We start from the raw sequence: 24,957 nt of genomic DNA on the forward strand, positions 1-24,957 counted from the left end.
TGGCCTCTTAAAATAGGGAGCTATTTGGAAACTTTGCCAAGAGAGAACTTACAGTTTAAACAGGTTTCTTACACCAATTTAAAAGGTGAAGATAGAGTGTGGATGAGAAAACAAATGTGGGGCTGCCAACCTTCAGTGGAAATCATGGTGAAAGACTGTGCGTGTAGTTGAAGTGCAAACTGTGCCTCTGCTTATAAAAGGCCTGCCCCTGTAGTTAGTAGGCACTGCAGGCTTTTCAAACTGGTTTTCCCTCCCCCCCTTAAAATTTAATTTTTTCCCCCTAAAGTGACTTTTGAGCTGCAATGCAAAGGAATGTTGCACCACACAGTACTTCTGAAATTGTTGCTTTTAGGTTAGCTTCATTGAGCAATGTGTGAGATTCAGTCTGATTGCTAAACAGGGTTATGAGTCCTGTTTTGTACTTGGTTTGGGAAGCTAGGTTTTTTTTTTTTTTTTTTTTTTTTTTTAATGACGGAGGAGAAATGTCTAGTACTTTTTATGACTGGGAGCTGTAACAGCAGGTGCTTTGCATAAACCCTATATATAAAAATCAAGCTTTTCCTTAACTCTCTTCAAATACATTTGGATTGTGATTTATAGGGAGGATCTCCAGTAATAGGACAGGAAGGTGAAGTATCAAGGCAAGTTGTAAGTGGCTGACATATGAAGTTACTTTGTTGGTCTGGTTACACAAATCTTAATAAAACTATACATGTATGCCTCATTTTCTCAGTGTTAATAATTTTATAATTCTGCCTCTTAACTTGTATTAGTGACTAGCAGTCAATTGTGGTCTACTGCTGATCGTATAACTTGCAGTTCAGTGTTATGACTATAAGAAGTTATAATAAACATTTTATCCATGCTCTCAGTCTTCAGAAGCAAGAGATTTAACTGTTAGCCCAAACCTATAACTTTAGGTTGCTAAAACAGATGATATTTTCCCCAAATTAAAACCATTAATAAAATGAGTATTAAAAGATGGAATCGAGCAGTTAAAGCTATTAACTCTGAAGGCGATTATGATCTTTACGGTTTTCAAAAATGTAGACAATATAAAAAAAAAAAATCACATTGCTGTGACACCTTCATGTATTCAAACATGGCTTAGTGACAGTGTTCTGCATATCAGAGGGAAATGCTTTTCAGTGTTACAAAACAGATAGTGTAATGGGGAAGAGAGTTCCTTAAAAAAAACTGATTAAACCCTGGGGTTGGAAGGAGAGGTTGGGGGAAAAGAAGGAGCTAATCAAGGCTACTGGCATAAGTCCTAAAATACAGCTAAAGGACTATGTTTACTAAATCCTTTTAACTGTTTAACCAAGTCATATGCTTACTCTGAGGTAAATTAGCAGGTTTTCTATGGCACTCATAGTATCTGTGCACTTTTTCCACATTGATTGATTTGCTTATAAAAACAATGTAAATTGTCTTGCTGACTTTATCAAGCTGGTTCTAGCCATATACAGGTAGGTATTTTAAAGCTTGCTTTTACAGGTAAAAAGCTTAAGTGAAACTACTTTCATAATTTTTTTTTTTTTTTTAAATACTTAGTCTACATCCTCCTCCTCTCCTCTTTCATCTACTTGGTATGGTGAATCTGAGAGAACTCAGGGAGCATACTCAAGACTACATAACCAGCAGCGGGATAGTGATTCAAAGAGACCTAAGCTTTCCTATACATCTACCTCTTCTGTGAGAAGTAATGGCATAAATGCAGTTTCAGGTAAGAGATGCATTACTAGTGCTAAATAATACATCTAAAATGTAGTTCTGAACAGCAAGCTTTTACCAAGTTGTAAATATCCGCTCATAGAGGCTTTAAATACTTAGATATTCAAAATAAACTTTAAACAGTAGAAACAGTGTTTTCACAATTTTGGTATCTTTATCAGTCTCTAGGAAAATATTAACTTTAGTGTTTTGAAATGACCACTGTATTAAAATCACTTATTTTAGTAGAAAACATTCCTATTTAAAGGTGAATGGAATGACTAAGATAACCAAATGTCAGAGTCCTATGGAAGAAAGTCTGCAGCTGTTTACTGATGCAGTTTGGCACTAAAATTTAACAGGTACACCAGAGCAGTAGGGCATGTGGGAGCAAGTTCTTCCCTGTATCCTAGCTCTGCCTTTCACACAACCCTGAATACCCCAGCTGGCCAAAGTTCTATGGGCAGAGGTGGAGCTAGAAGCAGAATCATCTTTTTTTAGCGTGGGATAAAGGTGGCCATCTTTACAACAGAGCTTTCAAGCCAATATTAGACAACATTGAACAGATACAATTTTAGATTCTTAAGAGAATGGTTAAACTAACTACCGCTGGAGTTAAGGTTGTAAATATGTATCTAGAATGTGTCCATGGGGTTGGCATATGATTTTACTCAGTTTAAGTGTAGCAGCTAAAATTAAAGTTGAAGGTAAATTTTAAAAAAATTAGAAAGTTATGAAAATACCACAAACAACCTTAAGTATGATCTTGTTACCCTATCCTCTCTACTCAAAATTTGCATATCTTCAGAACTGATTATGAATTGCATGCTACACAGCATCCTATCAGACAATAATAAGCTTACCCTCAAATCATAATACATATATGCCAATGACTCTTCTATTCACTCTGCTTGGAGAAGACTGCAGTACCAAGACTTCTCTTACTCTTCATATAAACTAGGATTTCACTTTAGCCTTTATCTCATCTTCCCAAAATGACTCCATATCTGACTTGACGGAAGTATTTTAAAACCATGTATATTCCCTGTTGCTGTCTTCAGTGCTTTGGTTCCCAGCAGCTATAGAAACATTAGCTTGTGCCTACATCCAGGGTTATACAACTTAATCAAAGATGGATGTGATTTAAGGTGGTTTCAGCCACAAGTGAGACGCGATAGTATGGATTTTAAGAAGGCCACAGAAACCAGGGATCCTGGCCAAACCACCAAGGTATCAGAGGTTTGATGTATCACACTTACCTTACATAGGATAGAATAATGGGGCAGAGTTAAATTGGCTTGGGGTACTTGGGTTGTTTTGCTATCCTTCGCAGTATTTTAGAATTGTAGGTCTGGGTAGGGTTGTTTTAAGCTTATAACGTTAAGAAAAATCCAGTGTTATACACAATGGAAGTGTTCTGTCAAAACTTTCTTCTTGTATACAGACCTGTATATACCACCTTATATCCAGCTAAACACTCTTCAAAAATCTGAGAACACTGACAATTTAACAAATGATTGGATTCTACTACCTTCCTCCCCACCTCCACTTTGATAATACATTGTATATTCAGTACAACCAATGGCATCACTGACATCTCTGCTTTTTGCGGTCAGGAACCATAAGTGATTACAGCTACTGATCTTACAAACCCCTTTGCATGTAGAAATGTCCATTGTCATCTGGAGTTTTGTCCACAGGATTGAGACTATTACTATACTGACTTGCTTTCAGATGAATGGGCTGGTACGCTCATTTGAAAACTCCTGACTGGCGACATAAAACAAAATGGAGAAGGCGAAGGCTCCCTTTGTATAGTATTGATGGTTTGCAGCATGTATGTTTGTAATGCAGCTTCAGAACAATATTTGGTGTAAATACTGAAATAGCTACTCATAATAAAGCAACATTAAATGTCTAAGGAATATTTGATCCTTGCTTTTTTGGATTTGGCTGGTCCTCAAATTGAAGTTGTGGTGTTAAATTGTATTTCATTCAAAAATCGTATAACCATTGTTTAACAGAGCCACTGAAGAGCACATTTGTTCTTACCAAATCTGAAATACCTATCTCCTGCTTAGATGCTGAAGCTGTTACCAAAAAAAAAAAAAAAAAAAAAAAAAATTGAAAAACACTTGCCATTTAAAAACAAAAACAACTTATTTTGTACTGTGAGCAAGAGCAGTTTAATTATTCATGGGCTGAGACTGTGTTCTGGGAAAACAAGTTTTAAGAAGCCCCTTTAGCATCAATACACCAAAGCAAATCAGCTGTTTGAGTAAAACTGGTATTGATATTTTTGTGATACTGACATTTTTAAACTATCAGTAGAATTTATACAGAGTTCTCTTGTTTTTAGATTCCTCATGGAGGTATAATCAAGTTCCTAGATCTTCATCAGTGGTACTCAGTTCTCTGGGAACTGAGCTAGTGAGAGAGAGGAGAGAGCTAGAAAGGAGAACAGATCCATCTGTTAGTAGTCTTGTGGATTATAGTCACAGGAGTGGTGACTTTACATCTTCAGCATGTATGTATTATGCAGCTGAAAGCTTGCAAATGCATAGGTTGTGTTTAACTTTGTTATTCCTTTAATGTTTCATGTCACATGTAAAATCTAACAAATCTATTTTAATTCTTTATAGCCTGTTGGTCCTCTTAACTCAGCTAGTCAAACATAGACAGTAAGTTCAACTCTTATCCCTAATTGCTGACCAGTTCTGTTTACATCCTGGTTTGAAAATGCCTTGTATGCATTTAAGTGTAGAGAGTGGAGAACTATTTACACCAAGGTGCAGGGATCTGTTGAACTGAGCTCTATGTTGAGTGAAATATTATATTGCCTTGATGTGAATTTTCAGCAAACCTCTCTGCTCCCTCAACTTCTCAGCCTCTTTTCCAATGACAGAGTTGTTTAACCTCATAAGTGTTCCCCAATGGATGGAGAAGTACAAACTAGGTTATTTGACTAATAGATATCTATACACAGTGTCCCTCTTTCCTAACTGGTCTCTTGCCTGAGAGTGGATCAGCTCAGATCTCTCACATCTAGCCTATTTACCTGCCAAGAGATTTCTACCATGCATCTTTGCAAGAGTAGAATATGTTGAGAAAACAAGTGCAGAAATAAAATTACAAGTGAGTAGCTGTTGGCAAGTGGAGTGCACACACAACCAGCTTGAGAGACTTACCTGTAAGCATGGACGGTTTTATAAAACACTTAACACAGACTAATATGACTTTGGGGTTCAAAGCAGTCTTTGGACTTGAATATTAAGTAGTGAGTATTTTAACAGAACCACATATTCCTTATGCCAGGCTTTCTGGTTTGCCTTTCACACTTTCTTCCCATTTAAGCTGTTTTGGCCTTGTAGAGCTACCCTACCTATCTAAGGAAAGGCTCCTCACATATCCTTATCTTACCCAGTTCACCAGTGCTTTAATGGTGTCTTCATGCAAAATTCTGCAGAATCCCCATTCTCATGGGTATGGGAATATAAAGGGAAAAGGAAAATATAGGCCCCAATTCTGCATTGTGATCTGGGTAGTCAATCTGCTGCACTTGCATGGAGATTCTTTCAAGTCAGTGGGGCTTCCTGCATGTACAGATCACAATGTAAGATCAGGGTGCCTTAGTGCCCAAGGAAAGCATCTGTTTCTCCGCCAGTGTTAGCCTAGCATTAAATAGCATGGAAAGCTTGCTATGACCACAGTTGTGCAAGGAGAGCTATTCAGAAGGATTCCTGCACCTGTGCAGAGCTATTTACTTCAAAGGGGTTCTGCCTGTGTACTTTTCTTTCCAGTTTCAGGGCCTCTGGATCATGAGTTCAGAAATGTCATGTGATGCAGTGGATTATAATGCTGTACTATACAGGGAAACATTTGACTCCAGTTAATGAATTCCATTTTTAAAAAACAAGGAAGTAAAACAGTTTATTTCCTTACCTGGTTGCTTCTCTGTTCCTCCTTTTAAAAAAAAGGACAAAAAAAACCACTTTCTCCCAACCTTTTTTCCCCTAAGGAAGGAGGCTATCTATTTTCAGCTGTGGCTGCTGGTCTTCTGGGTCTCAGACATAAAACAGGAACCCTGGTTCAGCTGCTGTAATGTCAAAGGAGTTGGCCGGGGAGTTAAATCCTTGTTGTGGCTGCACTCTGAAGACAAGCTGCAGGAGCCAAAGAAGTCATGCATCCAAAGAAGCAGCAGATGGATAATTTAAAAAAAAAAAGGGGGGGGGGGAGGGGCAAGCAAATTAGAGGACTCAAGAATAACATTTTAATTGGCTGGCTGGATCATATGGCTGTTTTAAGCCAATTGACATCTGGATAGCAAACTGAGCAACTGAGAGCAATAATACTAAATGATTAGTCATATGATCCTGTCTGAGCCAATTGGATGGTTGAGCCATTGAACAGTGTAATAGATTCTGAAGAGTCAGAGTTGTTAATGAAAGTCAATGTTGGTAATATACTTGCTAGTTAACAGTTACTCTTAGTATAACTAATTTTTTTACTGAGGGATTATTGAAATTGTGGTTTGTTGCATTTTTTTTTAACTGTATTGGAGACATTTGAGCATTTAGTTAAACAAGATGCTCTCTCTTTTCACTGCATCTGATTATCATTCATATTGAAGTTGTAGTACATTTTAAGATCTCTAACTGAAGTTACTACTACTAAACTTAGTCAGTAGCGGCCACATAACCTTTAAGTAGTTTTTAAAACTACAGTTTCTGTTGTCTCTTGTTTTCACATGTAGTTGGGATTAAGTATTCTACAAAGCTGTTAAACTCCTTTTTTTAATACTGTAACTATATCAGAATGCCTTTATTTTGAGAGAGGAGGAAATATGCTTTATCTATACATCTTGCATTCTAGACATATTTTAATGACTGTTATATTTGTCTCTGAAATTATTAGACTGATCTGAATATTTACTTAAAAAAACCCAAACTGGTTAGAGATTGAAGAATAGGTATTTAGTAGAATACTGTTTATATATGCAGTTTTCTATTAAATATAAGTATTGTGCTTACATAATGTCAGTTGACAGATATTATTTTAATGTTCATTAATTTGATCCCTCCATACAAGGAATGCTGAATCATAAGGTTGTAGTTTGAATAAAATACAGATGAGAATTGTGGGATATGTGCATCTGCTATTGATTTAATAAACTGTTTTCAGTTTATCTGGAATCTACTTAATGTAATCCTGTTCACTAAGAGAACAATACTCAATTTAGACTGTCTACAACCTAGCTTGCCAACTTTTAAAGTCTTTAAAAGTGAGTACAACATAACCCTAGACTCACTGTAATTCAGTTGGATAACTTTTAAATGACTGTGTACATTTTGTCTCTTTCTCCAATTCTTCCATTGTAGATCTTCAGGATAGACCTGCCTCTTCATATGCACAGGGAGCAAGACCAAAAGATAATTCATTGAGCACTTTGAGGCTGAATACATCCATGAACCGCCAGTTGCCTTCTGAACATGATTCATCTTTATTCTCTGGAGTCTCTAGCAGGAGCTCTTCAAGATCTAACTATTCTACAAGGGAAATGGAATCGTCTCAAAGGAATATACAGCCAGAGTTTACCCACATTGCCATTAGAGATGAAATTCCCTCCACAAGCAGCACTGAAAGGGTTGCGTCTCAAAGGTCACTCAGTGAGCCTCCAGCAGATACTGAAGGAAGGCGTACAACTAGACAATTACTATCTCGTTTAGCTTCTAGTATGTCATCTACATTTTTCTCACGGAGGTCTAGCCAAGACTCATTAAATGCAAGATCATCAGATTCTGAAGATTCATGTGTTGTCCCAAGAGTTCAAACTTCTACCCAATCTAGCACTAATGCAACTGCACGTCCTGAAGTTCCAGGCCTTCAGACACCTGAAGCTTCTCAGGGATTTAGCTTTCTGAGACGAAGATGGGGCTTATCAGGTGTTTCACAGAATCATAGTTCTGATTCAGATGCTGAAAGTTACAGACAAGAGCCTGAAAGTAGAAATACAGGATCCTGGTTATCGTCATCTCTAAGAAATAGATGTACACCTCTGTTCTCCAGAAGAAGGCGAGAAGGAAGAGATGAATCTGCAAGAACCTCTACCTCTGAAACACCTGCTAGATCACTACACCTCTTTAGGAGAAGAGAGTCTAGCGAAGAGACTCCTCTTGAAGCACAGAGCAGCTCCCCTAGGACTGCTGCCAACAGACCACCAACACCAGCAGTATCTAGCAGTCCTACAACTACTGCTTCCACACCAGATTCAGCTCACAGTAGAAGTAGTTCTGGAATATCAGGAATTCTTCCCGGCTCTTTATTCCGGTTTGCAGTGCCCCCAGCATTAGGGAGCAGCATATCTGACAATGTGATGATAACAGTAGATATTATTCCCTCAGGTTGGAATCAACCTGATGGAGAAGAAAGTGACAAGTCTAAAATATTACCTTCAAGAGACCCTGAAAGACTCCAGAAAATTAAAGAGAGGTAAATCAATATGATATTCCCAGTAAATAAAACATATCTGAATGGGTTAATAGACTTAATGAGACTTTTCTTTAAAGTTATTTAAAGGGGCCTCTTATTTTGAGATTGTTGCAGTTCAATTCTGTGGCACCTACAATGTCACTTATCTTCAGACAAACTTGTTCTAAACTCCTTTTTCAGGTTTGAGAACTATTTGTCAAAGGAATTAAAGTTTGGAAAAAATGCCATATACGTGTAGCTTTCACCTCTGTTTGAAAAAATTGCTTTCTTCCTACTCAGCCTCCTGTCAGAGGACACTGAAGAGGAGGAAGGTGATCTATGTAGAATTTGCCAGATGTCATCTGCATCTTCTACCAACCTCCTAATAGAGCCATGCAAATGTACTGGAAGTCTGCAATATGTTCATCAGGAATGCATGAAAAAATGGCTGCAGTCCAAGATTAATTCTGGTAAGGTAGACCTTTTTAGAACAAGTTATTTTCCTGATTAAATGAAAGATATGTTGTTGGAATGACTAACTATTGCAGTAAAAATCATACAATCTTGGGACGTCATTTGATTTGTTAATTATGCAAAACAGTTGGAGACAAACCAAGAGAAGCATGGAAATTCTGAAAGGTATACCTGGCAATCCTACTTTGTCTTTTATACATGTAATTTTCAAAGTATCCCAAAATGCTTGGGGATTTCTGATTCAGTTTCTGGTGTTGCTTGGATTTACTAGTAAGATGGTATAACTACTCTACGATGTATTTTTTCTTTGTTAAAATACCTTACATTTTGATCCTTTCTTCAGTTGTATGGGGGGAGAGGTAGATACGATGGAGGGTAGGGATAGGGTCTGGAGTTACCTAGACAAATTGGAGGATTGGGCAAAAAGAAATCTGAGGTTCAACAAGGACAAGTGCAGAGTCCTGCACTTAGGATGGAAGAATCCCATGCACTGCTACAGGCTGGGGATTGACTGGTTAAGCAGCAGTTCTGCGGAAAAGGACGTGGGGATTACAGTGGATGAGAAGCTGGATATGAGTCAACAGTGTGCCCTTGTTGCCAAGAAGGCTAATGGCATATTGGGCTGCATTAGTAGGAGCGTTGTCAACAGATAGAGAAATGATTATTCCCCTCTGTTCAGCACTGGTGAGGCCACATCTGGAGTACTGTGTCCAGTTTTGGGCCCCACATTACAGAAAGGATGTGGACAAATTGGAGAGAGTCCAGTGGAGGGCAACAAAAATGATTAGAGGGGTGGGGCACATGACTTATGAGGAGAGGCTGAGGGAACTGGGGTTATTTAGTCTGCAGAAGAGAAGAGTGAGGGGGGATTTGATAGCAGCCTTCAACTACCTGAAGGGGGGTTCCATAGAGGTTGAGGCTAGGCTGTTCTCAGTGGTGGTAGATGACAGAACAAGGAGCAATGGTCTCAAGTTGTTGTGGGGGAGGTCTAAGTTGGATATTAGGAAACAGTATTTCTCTAGGAGGGTGGTGTAACTTGGGAATGGGTTACCTAGGGAGGTGGTGGAATTTCCATCCTTAGAGGTTTTAAAGGCTCGGCTTGACAAAACCCTGGCTGGGATGATTTAGTTGGGGTTGGTTCTAATTTGAGCAGGGGTTTGAACTGGATGACCTCCTGAAGTCTCTTCCAAGCCCAATCTTCTATGATTCTATAATTTTTAAATTATAATGACTTTATAACAAGGCACAATATGGCAGAGTTATAAGTATTGTGGAACCCTAGCATTCCTTAGTGATATCAAATCTGCTCAAATGAATGCCTTGTTTTAAGGAATACTAACAATTTTCAGAATAGCTATAGTTTTAAACTAATTGTTTAGCTGCAGAGCACATGAAAGTGAAAATTTGGGAAATCTTTCAGAAAATGGGACTGTCTGCATCTTTAAAAGATGTATTGCGGTCCAAAAAAATCTGTTCATTAAAAAACTTCAGCACTTAAGAGTTTGTCTATATATGTGGATGGCATTGAGATTAAAATTGGTTTGGGGTTTTTGCTGAACTGTCATAAGAGGCATATAAAAATAAAACAAGTAAACTTGGACAAAAGAAAAAAGTCTATTGTTAACCGTAACCCTGTAACAGATATTCCCTACAGTGACTTCAACACTATTGCTGTCATACTTCCTTTTTGTTTAATCTTGCTATGTAAAATAAACTTGAGTCAATCACTTATATTCAAGGCCAGATGTTATGGTCTATGATCTGACTCTCTTGTTTTGTTTCCATCAGGTTCTTCTTTGGAAGCAGTAACTACTTGTGAGCTGTGTAAAGAGAAGTTGCATCTTAATCTTGAAGATTTTGATATTCATGAACTCTATAGGGCACATGCAAATGAACAAGTTAGTATATTTTGCCTAATTTGGTAAGTGTCAGTCTAGTGCTGGAAGTACAGTTTTTGTTTGTTTGTTTGTTTTGTTTTTTGTTTTTAAAAAAGAAAAATTGGTTGGATACCATGTACATAATATAAATTTATTTAGGCCATATTCTGTCCCCTAAGTGGAGCAAAAGAAATGAAAATTGGCTGCAGATTCTCGACATAGTTCCTAGGAGGTGTAGACCCAATATAATATCTCTCCAACTTGTAGTCTGTTTTTTAGCAGTTACTCTGCTTGATGTTTCTGTAATAAGATTATATGAACCTAGAAATACTGGTATGAACCTAGGATCAAATTCCAGATGGATTCAAGGTGGCAGTCTAGCTTTCTGCATACTTAAATGTCCACATTGCAGGCATGATAAAAACTCCTTACAACTCCACGATCTCTAATTAGACTCGTAGACAAACTGAAAAATTTCCCCCTAAAATTTGCTTGCCCCATCTAGACAAAAACAAAAATGGGGCCCTGAAATAATCACTCACTGCTTAAGATATCAGCATACTTAAAAAGGAACACTAACACACTTTGGGAGTGCATATAGTGTATTTTTTATTACTAGACACATAGGTATCAAAGTACAAAATTTTGTTCAAAGGATTTTCCTACACTTTTAGCTTGGAACTTTACCTTTGTGAATATAGTACAACCTCAGTTATGTGAATAATATTAATAAGTTCAAATAACTTAAGTTTCCAATAATCTGGAAATTTCATAATTGTTACATAAGGGGGACATGACCCAATTTATGCATAACAAGAAAATTGAAAGCTGAGGTTTGCATTATGTGTACTCTGAATCAGATCTCAACCTAGACACCTATGTGGGTGTCCAAGAGGAAAAAATCACAATCTTTTAAATAACTATAAGAATCCAGTCACTTGGGGCCAGATCATGAATGTACTACTTGCATCGGTTAGCAGATACTCACAGAACTAGTCTAATTGAAATCAGTGGGACTATACCTGGAGTAACTGCTTGCTGGTGGGAGTAAGGGATTTGCAATTTGTTCCTAAGGAACTGACTCTTTTTAAAAAAAACTATTGCAACACTATTGTATGCAGTGTAGTTATAGACTTGTCAGTCCCAGGAGATTAGAGACACAAAGTAGGTGACATAGTATCTTTTATTGGACCAACTTCTGTTGGTGAGAAAGACAAAGCTTTCAAGCTTGTCTTTCTCACCAACAGAAGTTGGGCCAGTAATTGCTACACTAGTCATTTCAAGTTCTTTTGTATTACCCTACTTTAAAACTTTATTTTCTCTGCCATTAATCATTAACTATTGAAAGTTAGTTTTCCCCCATTCCTCCCCCCCTTACTGGATGAAGTTGCATACATTTTTCCTGTTATCTTTCAATGGCTCTCTCCAGTTGGGAGAAGAGAGGTTAGAGGGCATTTTTGCTTTCTGCTATTCAGCACTGAAGTGAGCTAATAGTTTTGGGATCTATGAAAAAGACTGCTTAAGCCATAAAAAAAAAAAAAAAAAAAAAGCCCCGATCCTCAAATCTTTGCTCCTAGACTACTCCCATTGACTTCAATGGAAGTTCTTGTGTGAGTAAAATCTAATTGAATGAATATGAGTTTTGAGATCAGGCCTAAGCAGTTTTTAGTTATGATTTCATAATTACTTGGAGCACTAAGATCAGAAATGTAGTAGGAGATATTTTAAAGCCTCTGCATCTGTTATCCTCCCTCAGCATACTACCATTGAAACTTGGCACTGGTATGCTTTTCATATTGCGTATACAAAAAAGTTTGATTGTTGAATTTTTCTCCTATCCCCTTCAAGGCAGACTATGAATTTATCAGCTCTGGTCTCTACCTTGTAGTATTGTTACACTTGTGTGAACAACGCTTTTCTGATATGCTGGGAACTGCAAGTGAGGCCAGCACACGTGTCAGGGTGAGTGTCTCATTTTGTGGGTGGTGTTGCTTGTATAAACATTCAGGTTGTTATTTGGTGAGTTGTTATCTTGCTATGCTCATACACTTACAGCTCATTTCCTGTGTACTTTATATTGTAATCTCTAAAATGTGGTTGTACAGTCTAGCATAATGGGGCCATGATTTTAATTGGGGCTTCTAGGTGCTACCATTGTACAAGTAATAATGATAAAATCATAGTTCCTGTCTTTGTGGGAATTGCATCATGCAGTATTAAAATAAAAGTGTATTTTGCTGACAAGACTATTAGTGGTTAAAATAAATAGGGCATTGAATATTTTGGTGGTCTGCTATGATAATGAAAACAGATGTGTTCAAAAAGTTAAAATGTAATTTCACAGAAATCGTAGAGGAGAAGTCTTAACTGGAAAAAATCTGATTACAAAATCTCCAGTGGTACAAGATGTACAGTTCCAAATATGAAAATCACAGATGTACTCAACCAGTCTCAAAGATATTACACTACACTAATATCCCTTTATTATAGTACTAGGGCCTGAACCTGTAAAGACCCATTTGCAGGATTTGGCCCTTAGTTTGAACTTCTGTATTACATTGTAGCTTGTCAATTTAGAGTGCAATTCAAGAAATAACTAGAGGAAACTCATACTAGTCGTATGATTGGATATTTATCCTTAAATTGGTGCTTATTTAGGAGTATAATAAACAATGTACTAGTAATTCAGTATCATCGGAAATTATTCTTTGACCAGGCAGCAACCTAGTTATATAGATAGAAGCTCTTTGGTATCCTATAATGGAAAAAAGCTCTTTAGCAAATTAGCTATTGAAAAGCTAGTCCTTTTAACAAGAAGCAAAACTGTAGAAAGTGTGAACTTATTCCATGAAACCTTCAAATTATCAACACATGGCCATGTCTAGTATGCCTAGACTTAAGCATTTGGAGTAGGGAACTTGTTGGCTCTAATCTCCTACTGCAAAGGGTCATGTTCATTTATGGTGCTATACATATAAAGTATATTCTTATCACTACAACTTTCAATTTATGGTGTATTGAATGTGGTTCTGAAGGCAGCTATAACTATAATAATTAGTACAGTTTAATTGCTAAAAATCTAGGTTAAGATTTTCAATGGTGCCATGGGATCTGTATACCCCATTTTCATGAAAGTTAATGGGAAACTGGGCACCCAACTCCCTCAGAGCTTTGAAAATCTCCACCCTAATCTTTTAAAGCATTAAAGTTGTAATTAGTGACTTATTTTATTGTATTTTAAGCCTTCTATTTATTATAGTTTGCATAAATTCTTTAGTGTAGATTCTCTGACCATCATTTAGTTAAGTGGGTTCTACTTCCCCCCATAAAATCCCACTATATTCAGATTAATGTAGATGAAATGAGTTCATGTAATGAAGTCATTACTCATTAGATCAATTTATATACGAAGTTGCATTTGGTTTATCTATTATTAAAATTACATTTTTGTAACACTAGGAACCAAATAGCTTTTATTAAAGTTTTTCCCATTTCCATAACTGACTGTATATTTGATTTTTGAATTAGACATGTTTTCCAGAATATAGAGCATGAACATGACACCATTGACTTTACTGTCAGGATCCTTTTTGACACAGTGGAGATTCACACTTCCAATTGGTATTACACAATAGTCTGATACAATGTGCCTTATTTTTTTAAATAACTTAAACTTTGTACTGATGGTTTATGCTGATAAGGGCATAGAGTGACTCCCTTGGAAAGGACTTTGGGGTAAAGGCATAAAATGCATTTTTTCCCCCTTTTTTTTAAAGAAGAAAGCAAACCTCTGTGCTAACTTGTTGCAAGTTTCTGCAGATTATTTTGCAACATTTAAATTACTTTCTCTTTACCTTGTTTCTAGTTTATTAACCTTGCAAGAACTCTTCAGGCACATATGGAAGATATTGAAAGTAGGTGGCTTTTCCTTTCCAGATTTGTTCAGTTTCACTTCAGGTTAAACCAACATAGGGAAACTAAACTGAAAAGAATCGTGCTTGCTATAGAACCAAACATAAGTGCTGAAGCTGGCTTGTGAGTTTATAGAGCAGTGGCTATTTCATCATGTAACACTGGAAGGGTGTTGGGAGTGAATTGGCATCTAGATTAAGGGCTCAACTTAGCTTTTCTATATGTTTATAGTCTGTTGGGGAGTGGATTTATTTTTTGAGACCAGAAAGATTATCCTCTGTAATTGAAGCCTGTGCATAACAGTACCAGGATTCTTTAATTATTCAGATTAACCTGTCTTCATTTATTGGAGTAATTAGTTCCCAAACTGTAGTTTGTGGTCACTTGGTGGTGACTGTTCCCTTTTTATAGTGGTTTTATTAGGGGAAGGCAGCTTAAATTGCAGTTGAGACCGCTCAGGTGATGACCATCTCTCCCTCTCTGGCTCCCCCTACCTGAACCATTTTGGCTATGCCTCTGTTTGTCAGCACCCGCTTTTGTAATGCACACTAGTCAGTTGCAAGACCTCTAGCAGAGTGAAAGTATAGCGACTGGGTAAACTTTTCACTATCTAATTCCTGTGCCCTGGGCTACACTGGCAGAAGCCCGCGTAGCCTAGTGTTTAAACTTGCATGGATCTAAATGTTGTCTTTTGCTTGTTGATACGTGTAGACATTGGAAAGATATTGATGACTGCTTTGATTTGTCAACCTCAGTGTATGGATGACTCTTTTTTTATAGAAAAATGTAATACAGGTCATAAGGCCTGACTATGATTTCCATCCATGAGATGAAGTGTTCGAAGTACTATAGGGATAGTTCTTTGCTTGTGCTCCAGGAAACAAATTCTAATTTAGTTTCATGAGCCTAAATGCATGACTTCATATGGTAATGGTCTAGTTAGCTAGCTAATATTTTTCTAAAACAAAGGTGACCAGAATTTTTTATAAAATAACTTATTCCTCATTTAGATAATTGTCCTTTTATAGAACAAATGAATTCTGGAATGAGCCTTGTTTCTCCTTGAGTTTGATCTGCAGAGAATTTGACAGGTGATTTATCAATTGGCATAAACATTGAGTTTGGGAGTCTGAAATTGTGCATTAAATATGCTCTCCCTCACCAGTCTTTACAAAATAATTTAGTTTTTGAGGGGAAGGGGAGGATTGAGGCCAGGCTTCCCTTTTAACTTATACTTAGGATTGGCACAATTGAATTTTTAAATTGGTAGTCATCAGTAAATGTTGAATTTACCTGACACAGAAATCAATGGAAAAAAATGTCAATCAATAATAGCAGTCTGTGAATGCCAGTTTCCCTATACCTTACACCCACAGGGATGTGGCATCATTGGTGTGCAGCAAGCCCTCTGCAGCCCCACTGAAGTGACCCTGTTCACTTGCTCACTTTCTGGGAGTGAGAGAGTTTTCCCCAGAAAGGAGGTGTTCAGCAGTGGGTGACCTCCCCAACTCTTGGGGGCTTGTCTTCCTCCCTGTAGTCCTGGCCAGAAATGTCTGCTCAGTCCCACCAGCACCACAGCCTTCCCTGCACCCTCCGCTTCCAGAGATCCAGTTTCCCCAACAATGCAGGGAATCCTCTATAGCCCTGCTGTGAAAAATGTATTACATTGATAAAATCGGGGGAGGAGGGAAGGCTAAAAATAAATACTGATTGAATTCTGCCACAGCTAGTTATATTGCAGCTATTCATGAACAAGTTGTTCCTGAATGCAAGTAGGTTTATCCAAGATGGTTCCAAAGTTTTTACACTGACAGTTTTCCATATAGACGATCCTAAGCTATCTCCCACTTAAGTATGAAAAGAATTTCAGCAAGTATGTCTTAACATGGCACTAAACAGTAAAGGAAAAGTAATTATACAATTGCATTGCTCACCCAAAAGGTGGTTGCACTTCTGTGGTGGTGGTGGAAGTGATTCCTGTGTGTACACAAACATCTTAGAGCACGTCAGGATGAGTGTTGCACAGAAATACATTACTATTTTTTTCAGTTTGCAAATGTGTATTCTTTCCTCTGTTTCCCTCTCATGCAGCCCTATATAAATTTCTACCACAATTTTCTATAGCACATAGTACTAGAGAATCTCTGAAAACCAGGAAAATTGTTACTTCGAAGCAAAAATAAATGACACAGCATGGCTGACAGCTTCATAAAACTATCAATTTTCTAAAGTATCCTCTCTGTTTGGGATAATGAATCTTTTTAGATATTTTAGAAATACCTGAACATATTTTGTTCGCTTTGACTTTTTTCACCCCCACAAGCACCACTGCTATGGTGTTTCTCTGCCATAGCTACTGGTGTTAGTCAACATAAAGAAGGGCCAGTTTATACTCAGGCTTAAGCAGGTACAGGTGTTTGGGGTGGTGGTTTTTTTTTTTGTTTTTTTTTTTTAAAGCCAATGGCAGCTGCATGTAAATGATGATAAATTTTTCTAGGCGCCTGCATTAAAACTTAGAAAATCTTGCATTTTAACATGCACTTGACTGGTCTGATTCTTGTAATAGAAAATTCTGAATTTTGGTTTTAAATTAAATCTCTTGTATTCACATTTAAACTAAAAACAATTTTAATTCTACATTTTACAGACCTTTAAGAAGGCTTTTGATTGTACTATATTCTTCCAACAGCTTCAGAGGATGATTCCGAAGACAGTGATGCTGGCAGAAGTTTTGACACTGCTTAATGCTGCAAGAGCCAAACAGAAGTGCTGCAAAGATGCTGAACTAGCAAGAAAGTACCATCAATATGCATTTATTTTTTGCTCTCTTTAGTAGAAAGTGCATTGAATATTACTATAGTTTTTAAAGCATTACTGAACTCAATCTGTTGCTGCATACCGGAACATAAACAACGAATTTGAAAACTATTCAGCAAGGTGTGCAAGAGTTAGATATACAACACCGTATCCCCTTTGAGATGGGATCTTATGCCTTGTTTTGAAAAAGTAGATTTTAAATATTTAAGGAAGTCATATCTCCCTTTATATTAATGTCTTACTGTAGTCAATTAGATTGCTGGATTGGTCTATCAAGTTTTTCTCCTATACTGGTAATTGTGCGTTTTGGGGTGGCGGGACCCATGTACTTATAGCATAAATTTTCCTTTTAAAAATGCTTATGTTGTAGTTTCTTATAATCACTTGCTTCCAGTGTTAACATAGGATGAATGGGTACTGTAAAACTACAGTGTTCAGTTTCCAAATTTTATTTGAAGAGTGTTAAACTCAATAGCAATAAGAACTTGCAAGGGGCTTCTACTATTAAAGTGTTAATGATGGCTTTTTTATGTACTGATTTGGAAATTTGAGATTATATTTGATATTATGTGGATATTCCATTAAGGAAATATTGCAGCTGTAAACTCTTGCATTTTGGCATTCCTGGCAGAAATGCAACTTGATAGGATTTAAAATCTTAATTGACCTGTTTAGTTTAAAAACCTTTTTTAGATCCCACATTCACTGTTAAAGCACTGGTTATATCAATGTGTTTTCTAGTGTTGTCACTTCTTTATAAATAAAGATGATGCATAGAACTGCGCTGGAATGTTCCTTTTTTAAGCATGGGTAATTGTAGAACTGTCTTCCTAAACTTAACATGGTAGCAAGATCTACACATCTCACCTTGTAAGTCTGGTAACATACATACTGTCTTAATGTTCTCTGTATAACCTGGGGAACAATTTACTGGTATGAAAACTAATACCACTCTGGGAATACCAACTTGGAAGAAGTTAGGTTGAATATACATTCTTGTCATGTACAGAAAAAGAGCCTTTTTCTGTAGGATACTTAAAATTATCTAGGTTCAGATATCTACCTATCTTTTTTTACAACTGCATTTGGTTAGACACATCTGTCAAGGAGTAGATTACTACTATTTTTTCAAGGGAAACAGATACATAACATGGTCAAGGAGAGTCCCTCTATTGCAACTAAATCTCTTGTTCTATACCATTATAAGTAGAATTCTTCCTTCAAACTCAATTTGTAATATGCATAAGCACTCTAGAATCTACCAATTCTGAGATTAAAAGCTGCCCTATTGGATTATCTAGGAAATGCACTGCCAATACAGGCCAGTTCTTGACAGTATATACACCTCTACCCCGATATAACACAAATTCGGATAGAACGCAGTAAAGCAGCGTCTCCAGTGGCGTGGGGCTGCGCGCTCAGGCGGATCAAAGCAAGTTCGATATAACGCAGTTTCACTTATAACATGGTAAGAGTTTTTTGGCTCCCAAGGACGGCGTTATATCAGGGTAGAGGTGTAGTTGAAACAAGTTTTAAGTGACTAGTAACATGGCTTCTACTAGTTCCTGCCATGGAGGAGGTGTGGCCAGTCAAGACTCCCCTACTAGGCCTAAGCAACATTTTGCTGGGCCCAGGACAAATTCATAACACAGGCTCCTATCCCATCCTATACAGACACACTAATGAAAGAGAAAAATATATTTTATTTTGAAAAGGGCACTCACAGGCCTTAATCACTTTACAACTTTAGTTTGGCCTTTTTCATTGCAAAATCACAAATGATCTTACTACATTTATTTTTTTTCTTGAGTTCACACACAGTAGACAAAATGACAACATGACGCAAGTGTTCCCTGTGCCACAGTAGATAATCTACAGTTTTTGAGTGCTAGCTTGCTGAAACTTTTTTCAGCTTCTGCCAATCACTGGCAGTGCACAAAAAATTCTTAAGGCTATGTACACTTCACTGAAGATTAGTTGTTTTTCTGTTGTAAATCTCCTTAAGTAAGATAAGTAATGGCAATTCAAGTTCCTTCCCCAAAGTAGATTTGAACTAGTCTCGCAGAATATATATATTTTTTTTGTACGAAGTCTTGCATTTGAGAAAAAAAATCAGGAAAACTATGGGCATCAACATCTTTTGGTATTGACTTCCAGAGCTTCTGAATTTTGAAGAAATGCAGTACACTAAATTTTTTTTTCGCTTAACAATCTAATGTGTTTAGCCACAATCCTGAACCTTAAAAAAAAAAAAGATGGGGGGGGGGGGGGAAGAACCCCAACACGCATCAGTAAGAAATGCAGCACTACTTTCTCCTGCTTGTTGAAAACTTGAGTCTGATGGTAATATTACCATGATTACCTTTGGAAGTCATTAGATTGGAATCACTATTCAGCTGGCTGCTGTCCTTCAATTTCCACAGACTCTATATTGAAATCACCACAATATTGCTGTTTCTTCATCCGGTTTCCCAGTTTGTGCATTGCTTGAACCAGGCTGTTGAGAGGCCTTGTCTGACTAGAAAAATTAGATCACTGATTGACATCCTTCAGTTTCTTTTCTTTACCTTTCTTTAAGCTCTTGGAGTTTCTGGCTGTCTGATTTGTATTTAGAGCCAGACATGGCAATATTGAGGATACACCAGTGACCAATGCCCTCTATGCAGCCTGAAGGTACTGTTATGTGTGTCAACCCTTCTAGGCACCCTGGAGGACCAGCTCACTGTTCAGAATGTTGCTTCTGTTCAAACACCGCATCTGATTGGTTCAGGTAGATTGCAAGATCTAAATGCTGCATAGATACACAGGTACAATCAAACATACTGAGATTTATATAAATAATGTTTAGTCAAACTCAAACATCTAAAAGCCTGAATTTTTTTCTCATGGTGATGGATGGGCTTGTGGCCCTCTGCCTGGGCCCATTGGTGGATCAGGCCCCCATTTCACCTCACTTTACTTGGGGCCTGCTTAACTGAATTAAAAAAATCTAGCTTCCATTACTGCTGAAGCTTACACATATTTACATTTTGTAGTGCCCTCTGAATAGACTAGTTTGCCTCTAGTGAGCACAGTTACTGCTGTCATGCCTGTGGGTATGTATGTCTACACTCCAAACAAAGAAACAACTTGGGTTAGCCTCCTCAGGTTGCTAACTTGGGTTTAGATAGCAGTGTAGACATGCCAACTGAGCTTTTAATTCAAGTTAGCAGCTCAAATTCAACCCCACACTCACCTATAAGCTTTAAAAAGTTCCTAACCCAAGTTAATAGCAGAGTTATTGTCTCCATTACTGTTTTAACACGGGATAGTGAACCAGAGTTAAGACTTTTTTGCAAAAGTAGACAGCACCCATCTATACTTCACAGGAATCTGAACCCTTAATAGAGGGGTTCAGAGCAGTAATCGTGCTCACTTATGCAAACTTAAGAAGTAAACCTCCCTAGAGGCAAACTAGTCTATTAATTAATACAATCCCCCTAATCTGTTTGTCTATGGAATATGAGAACGTTTCTCTTGTTTAGTGACTTGACAATCAATAGACCTGGAGTACTGCCTTCAGTGCGTGCATGCTTGCTTGCTCTAGTTTGTATAGCTGAGAATGCTGCCAAGGGTGGGTCACTTGATCCAGAACTTCTGTACATAAACCAGAACGCTCTTAGCTTTGCTACACCATTTTGGTTATGACTGTAAACTTAGATCTAGGGTGTCTCAACTCTGCACCAGAGTGCAGGAGTAGCTTATACTACTGTAAACTCAGAGAAGAGCTTCCATTCAATTACTTAGTGCAGGGGTCCCCGCCATGGCATCCGCATGCTGGCTGGTGGACGAGCATCTGCTGAAATGCCGCCGACAAGCAGCATCATCCAGAGGCGTCGCTGCCGATTTTTGGCGGCATTTCGGCGGCGACACCTTTGGATGACACCGCTTGTCGGTGGCATTTCGGTGGCGATGCCTATTGACGTTGCTGCTTGTCGGCGGCATTTTGGCAGATGCTCGTCCACCGCCACGGTCCTCCGTGGCTCGTCATCTGGTGCCCGCCAGACAAAAAAGGTTGGGGACCACTGACTTAGTGCATTGCTTGTTCATGATTAGTATCTTTAATACTAGGGATAGGTGCTGTCCTTTTAAAGGCTAGGCTCAGGCAAATTTGAATGGCATCTTGAGAATTTTCCCTGGTCACTCTAGAGGAATGAATATTGCTGAATACCTCAACATACATTCTATTCAGCCCTTAGACAACATACACACTAGTGCCACTCAGAGGAATGTTTAAAACATGTCATCATGTATCTTAATCACCTTTTAGCAGACAAAAGGATTAGAGCAGCAAAAATCCCTTCAGAGAAAATCTCCAACAGGTGAAAAAAGAGCAAGAGGCATAACAACAGGTTTGGTGTGCAATAGGAACATCAAATGCATAATGAAAATAGGGAGAGAAGCAGAATGGAGCAAAACAGAATCAGCAAAACAGCATTGTGGGGGAAAACACAGGGAAGGTGGCACTGGCTGGAGCAATAGGCATGAAGCTTTCTCATGTTTGAGCCATTTAGATTTTATAACAAGATTTGATGAGGAAGAGATATGACAGTGGCTATAGAAGTTGAGCTCATATCACCTAAGAAGGTGAGGAACTGCAAAAAAGACTACTAAATTTCCTACTGCTCCTATTATGTTATATCTGTAGAGAATAAGGTCAGCCTCCATTTCTTTGCAGTTCCAATCCAGTTTCTGCTCAAGAAATACAACGAGGAGTCTGGTGGAACCTTAAAGACTAACAGCTTTACCCATGAAAGCTTATGCCCAAATAAATCTGTTAGTCTTTAAGGTGCCCCGGGACTCCTCGTTGTTTTTGTGGATACAGACTAACACAGCTACCCCTCTGTTACTTGCTCAAGAAATTAAGATTTAATTCCACTAAGTTCTGAAGGAAGCATACTGTATACATATAAATATTCTGTTCCTTATCATGCTATTAACATCATTTACCGACTTTTAATTGGTGTGTATCAAATCTACCTTCTCTAATACCAATTCCTTTGCTTCACAGAGATGCGGACCTCCCTTGAGAATCTTCACAAGGTTTTGGTCTTTTTGCAGTCTCACTGGGTAAAATGCAACATTTTAAAGCATAGAAAAGAAAAGTTGTGGCAACAGAGTACACATGCACACAGCGATCTTTCAATTTTGTTTTATATATTAAAACAGTTGCAGGTTAGCCAGATGAACAGTTTGCCCACTAGTTTCCCCCTTAAAAAAATAGGATGACTACATATTGCAATCAAATAAGCATGGCTATAAATGATAGCTGCTAAACCCGGATCAGTGGAAGCAGACCCCTGTTCCTGTGCAGAGGCCAAACGATTTCCATGCATCTTTAAGGATCTGCACAACTGGGGCCAAGACTTGACCTCTTAACCCTGCAGCTACAATTAGCTGCAAATACAAAATTAGAGTTTTTGAACATTTGGACTCTAATCCTAATTTGAACTGGGCAAATAATTTGAGGAATTTCACCTCCCTCTTTTAAATTGTTTGCAGATAATTTGCTAAGTTTTGCCTGAAATTACTCATTTTGGGTAAGAGCATTTTTTTTAAACCAGTTTCATGAGTCTGAATGGTCTGAAGTTCAGACTGTTTTGACTGGATGCAGATCACGTGGCTAATTTCTGTGCATTGACTGGAAGTTCTTTGAATTAAGGTTTCAGTGCAAACACAAATTCAAATTTTCTTTCTATACTATTCATTTAAAATTAGCTAGCGTTTCAAACTTTTATTTGCTAAAACAGTCACAGGAATGAAAACCAGTCATGAACACAGATGAAACAAATGAATTTAAAACCTGTTATGGAAATCTGCGGAATTTTTGAAATCTTAACGTTTAATTAAATGCTTGCTCTTTTCAGAATGACACTTCACTGAGACAGACCAACTCATACTCCAGGTATTTCCAGGTGCACTAAATACAGTTGGAGAGAATTTTGAATATGAACTCTGACAACCCAATGGGAAATACTTTTGACTATTTTTAGTCTGTCTTCTCTATCTGTGTCCTAACAACTAGCACATTATTATGTGAGTAAAGTTATGCATGTGCTTACAGGACTGAAGCCTAAATATGGATAAGATGTAACTTTTTGGCATTTAAATAAAATTGTATAATTTTACATTTTAAGCAGTATACTCATTTTCTTCATCTATTAGAACAGTTTCATCACTGTATGGCATTTCAGCTGTTGAATGGTGTGTTATACATAAAACCCCAGAAGAAATATTTCTTTTGTACAGGAACCAAAATAATGCTGCAGAAACTGTCACAACTATGGTAAAAATTATGACCAAGGTGGTAGTCAAAGCAGTTTTATCTGAAACAAAAGAAGACAGTCTTGTAAATGACCATTCATACACAAGGCATTTATACTAAGGGGATATAAACATTAAGTGCACAGTTATCAAGTTTATTTTATAATTAATTGCATTCAGTGGCAGCACATGGAAACCTTGGGATTATTTGGCAAACATCCTAAACCATTAGCACTTCCTTTCTTGTAATCTAGTCTGTCTTCATTAGTTGACTTTTTTTGTCATTTAATTGCTTAGAAAAATTCCAACTGTTGGGACTTCTTTTCAAATCCCAGTTTCTACTCTTCCTTTTCCAGAATTCTTTAACCAAATAAATACCGTATTTTCCGGCGTATAAGACGACTGGGCGTATAAGACGACCCCCAACTTTTCCAGTTAAAATATAGAGTTTGGGATATACTCGCCGTATAAGACTACCCCTCTTCCAACGCACACCAAAAAAAAATTAAAAAAACATCAGATTTGATTTCAATATGGTAATTTTAATTCAAATGCTTATGACATGCAGGTACTTAGCAGGAAAACTGTCACTTATAAACATAAGGCTGTTTGTCATCAAACATGTAAACATAAAACAGTGCAAGTGGATTAAACTTTTCCTAATTCACTCTAAAGCTGAAAGGAAGGATAAGACAATAAACCCATGGGAGCTGCCATGCTGTTTGTTTTCTAAGCTGTCAACCAAACTGGAACTGATGATGATAGGAGGAAGATAACAAACAAGAGAGAGAGAGCAAGTGCCGGGCAAGTCCCTGGCGAGTTAGCAACGCCCATCATAACTGCAAGCTACGGTATTTTTACAGGTTTTGCTGGCGTGACAGTTTCCCTTTAAAAGCCTTCAAAATCCTCCTGTTCGTCATCTGATATCATAAGTACATCAATGACATCTTGTGATACATTTGTAAGGCAGTCATCGTATGGATCGAATTCCGTATCAGATGGTGTGGTCTCAGCTTCGGCTTCCTCTTCATCTTGCCACAAGTAGTCGTCCTCCATACCATCTAATGAATTTGATATGCCACACTTCTTGAAAGACTTGATTACTGTTTCTGCATCAATATCATTCCAGGCTTTTATGACAAACTTGCACAAAACATCCAACTGTGGAGCACGCATGTTTCCTCCTTTTGTGAATGACTTTTTGCCACTAACCATCCATTCATTCCACTGTTCTTGAATGCGATCTTTAAATGGCTTGTTTAGGCACACATCTAGTGGCTGTACCAACGATGTCAATCCTGCAGGAATAACTGCCGCATCTGTGTTTAGTCTTGCAAGCATTTGCTTGGTGCTGGGAGTTAAATGAGCCCTGAACATATCCCACACCAGTAGA

The 24,957-nt window shown here is 37.7% G+C and overlaps 2 protein-coding genes across 60 annotated transcripts in view; one reads left to right on the forward strand and one right to left on the reverse strand.

Moving 5' to 3' along the window:
• MARCHF7 (membrane associated ring-CH-type finger 7) overlaps nucleotides 1–18,040 on the forward strand; it is a 36,493-nt gene extending 18,453 nt beyond the window's left edge. For 8 of the 50 annotated variants that reach the window (XM_065560662.1, XM_065560673.1, XM_065560663.1 and 5 more), the window contains 8 exons: nucleotides 1,555–1,726; nucleotides 4,073–4,240; nucleotides 7,092–8,202; nucleotides 8,482–8,651; nucleotides 10,444–10,553; nucleotides 12,381–12,494; nucleotides 14,398–14,446; nucleotides 17,134–18,040. In XM_065560662.1, the coding sequence (XP_065416734.1) occupies nucleotides 1,555–1,726; nucleotides 4,073–4,240; nucleotides 7,092–8,202; nucleotides 8,482–8,651; nucleotides 10,444–10,553; nucleotides 12,381–12,494; nucleotides 14,398–14,446; nucleotides 17,134–17,189 (1,950 nt within the window). In that variant the 3' untranslated portion in view covers nucleotides 17,190–18,040. Of the gene's footprint in view, nucleotides 1–1,554; nucleotides 1,727–4,072; nucleotides 4,241–7,091; nucleotides 8,203–8,481; nucleotides 8,652–10,443; nucleotides 10,577–12,380; nucleotides 12,495–14,397; nucleotides 14,447–17,091 lie in introns of all 50 variants that reach the window. The other 42 variants (XM_065560665.1, XM_065560681.1, XM_065560679.1 and 39 more) reach the window with 9 other exon arrangements.
• A 904-nt stretch (nucleotides 18,041–18,944) lies between these two features.
• The window catches only part of CD302 (CD302 molecule), a 38,309-nt gene continuing 32,296 nt past the window's right edge, over nucleotides 18,945–24,957 (reverse strand). For 3 of the 10 annotated variants that reach the window (XM_065560701.1, XM_042860812.2, XM_024114783.3), the window contains one exon: nucleotides 22,437–23,626. In XM_065560701.1, coding sequence (XP_065416773.1) covers nucleotides 23,433–23,626 — 194 coding nt within the window. In that variant the 3' untranslated portion in view covers nucleotides 22,437–23,432. Of the gene's footprint in view, nucleotides 20,053–22,280; nucleotides 23,627–24,957 lie in introns of those variants that run through there. The other 7 variants (XM_008178470.4, XM_065560700.1, XR_010591293.1 and 4 more) reach the window with 6 other exon arrangements.

Source organism: Chrysemys picta, chromosome 11 (assembly GCF_011386835.1).
Source record: "Chrysemys picta bellii isolate R12L10 chromosome 11, ASM1138683v2, whole genome shotgun sequence".
NCBI classification, from domain to species: Eukaryota; Metazoa; Chordata; order Testudines; family Emydidae; genus Chrysemys; species Chrysemys picta.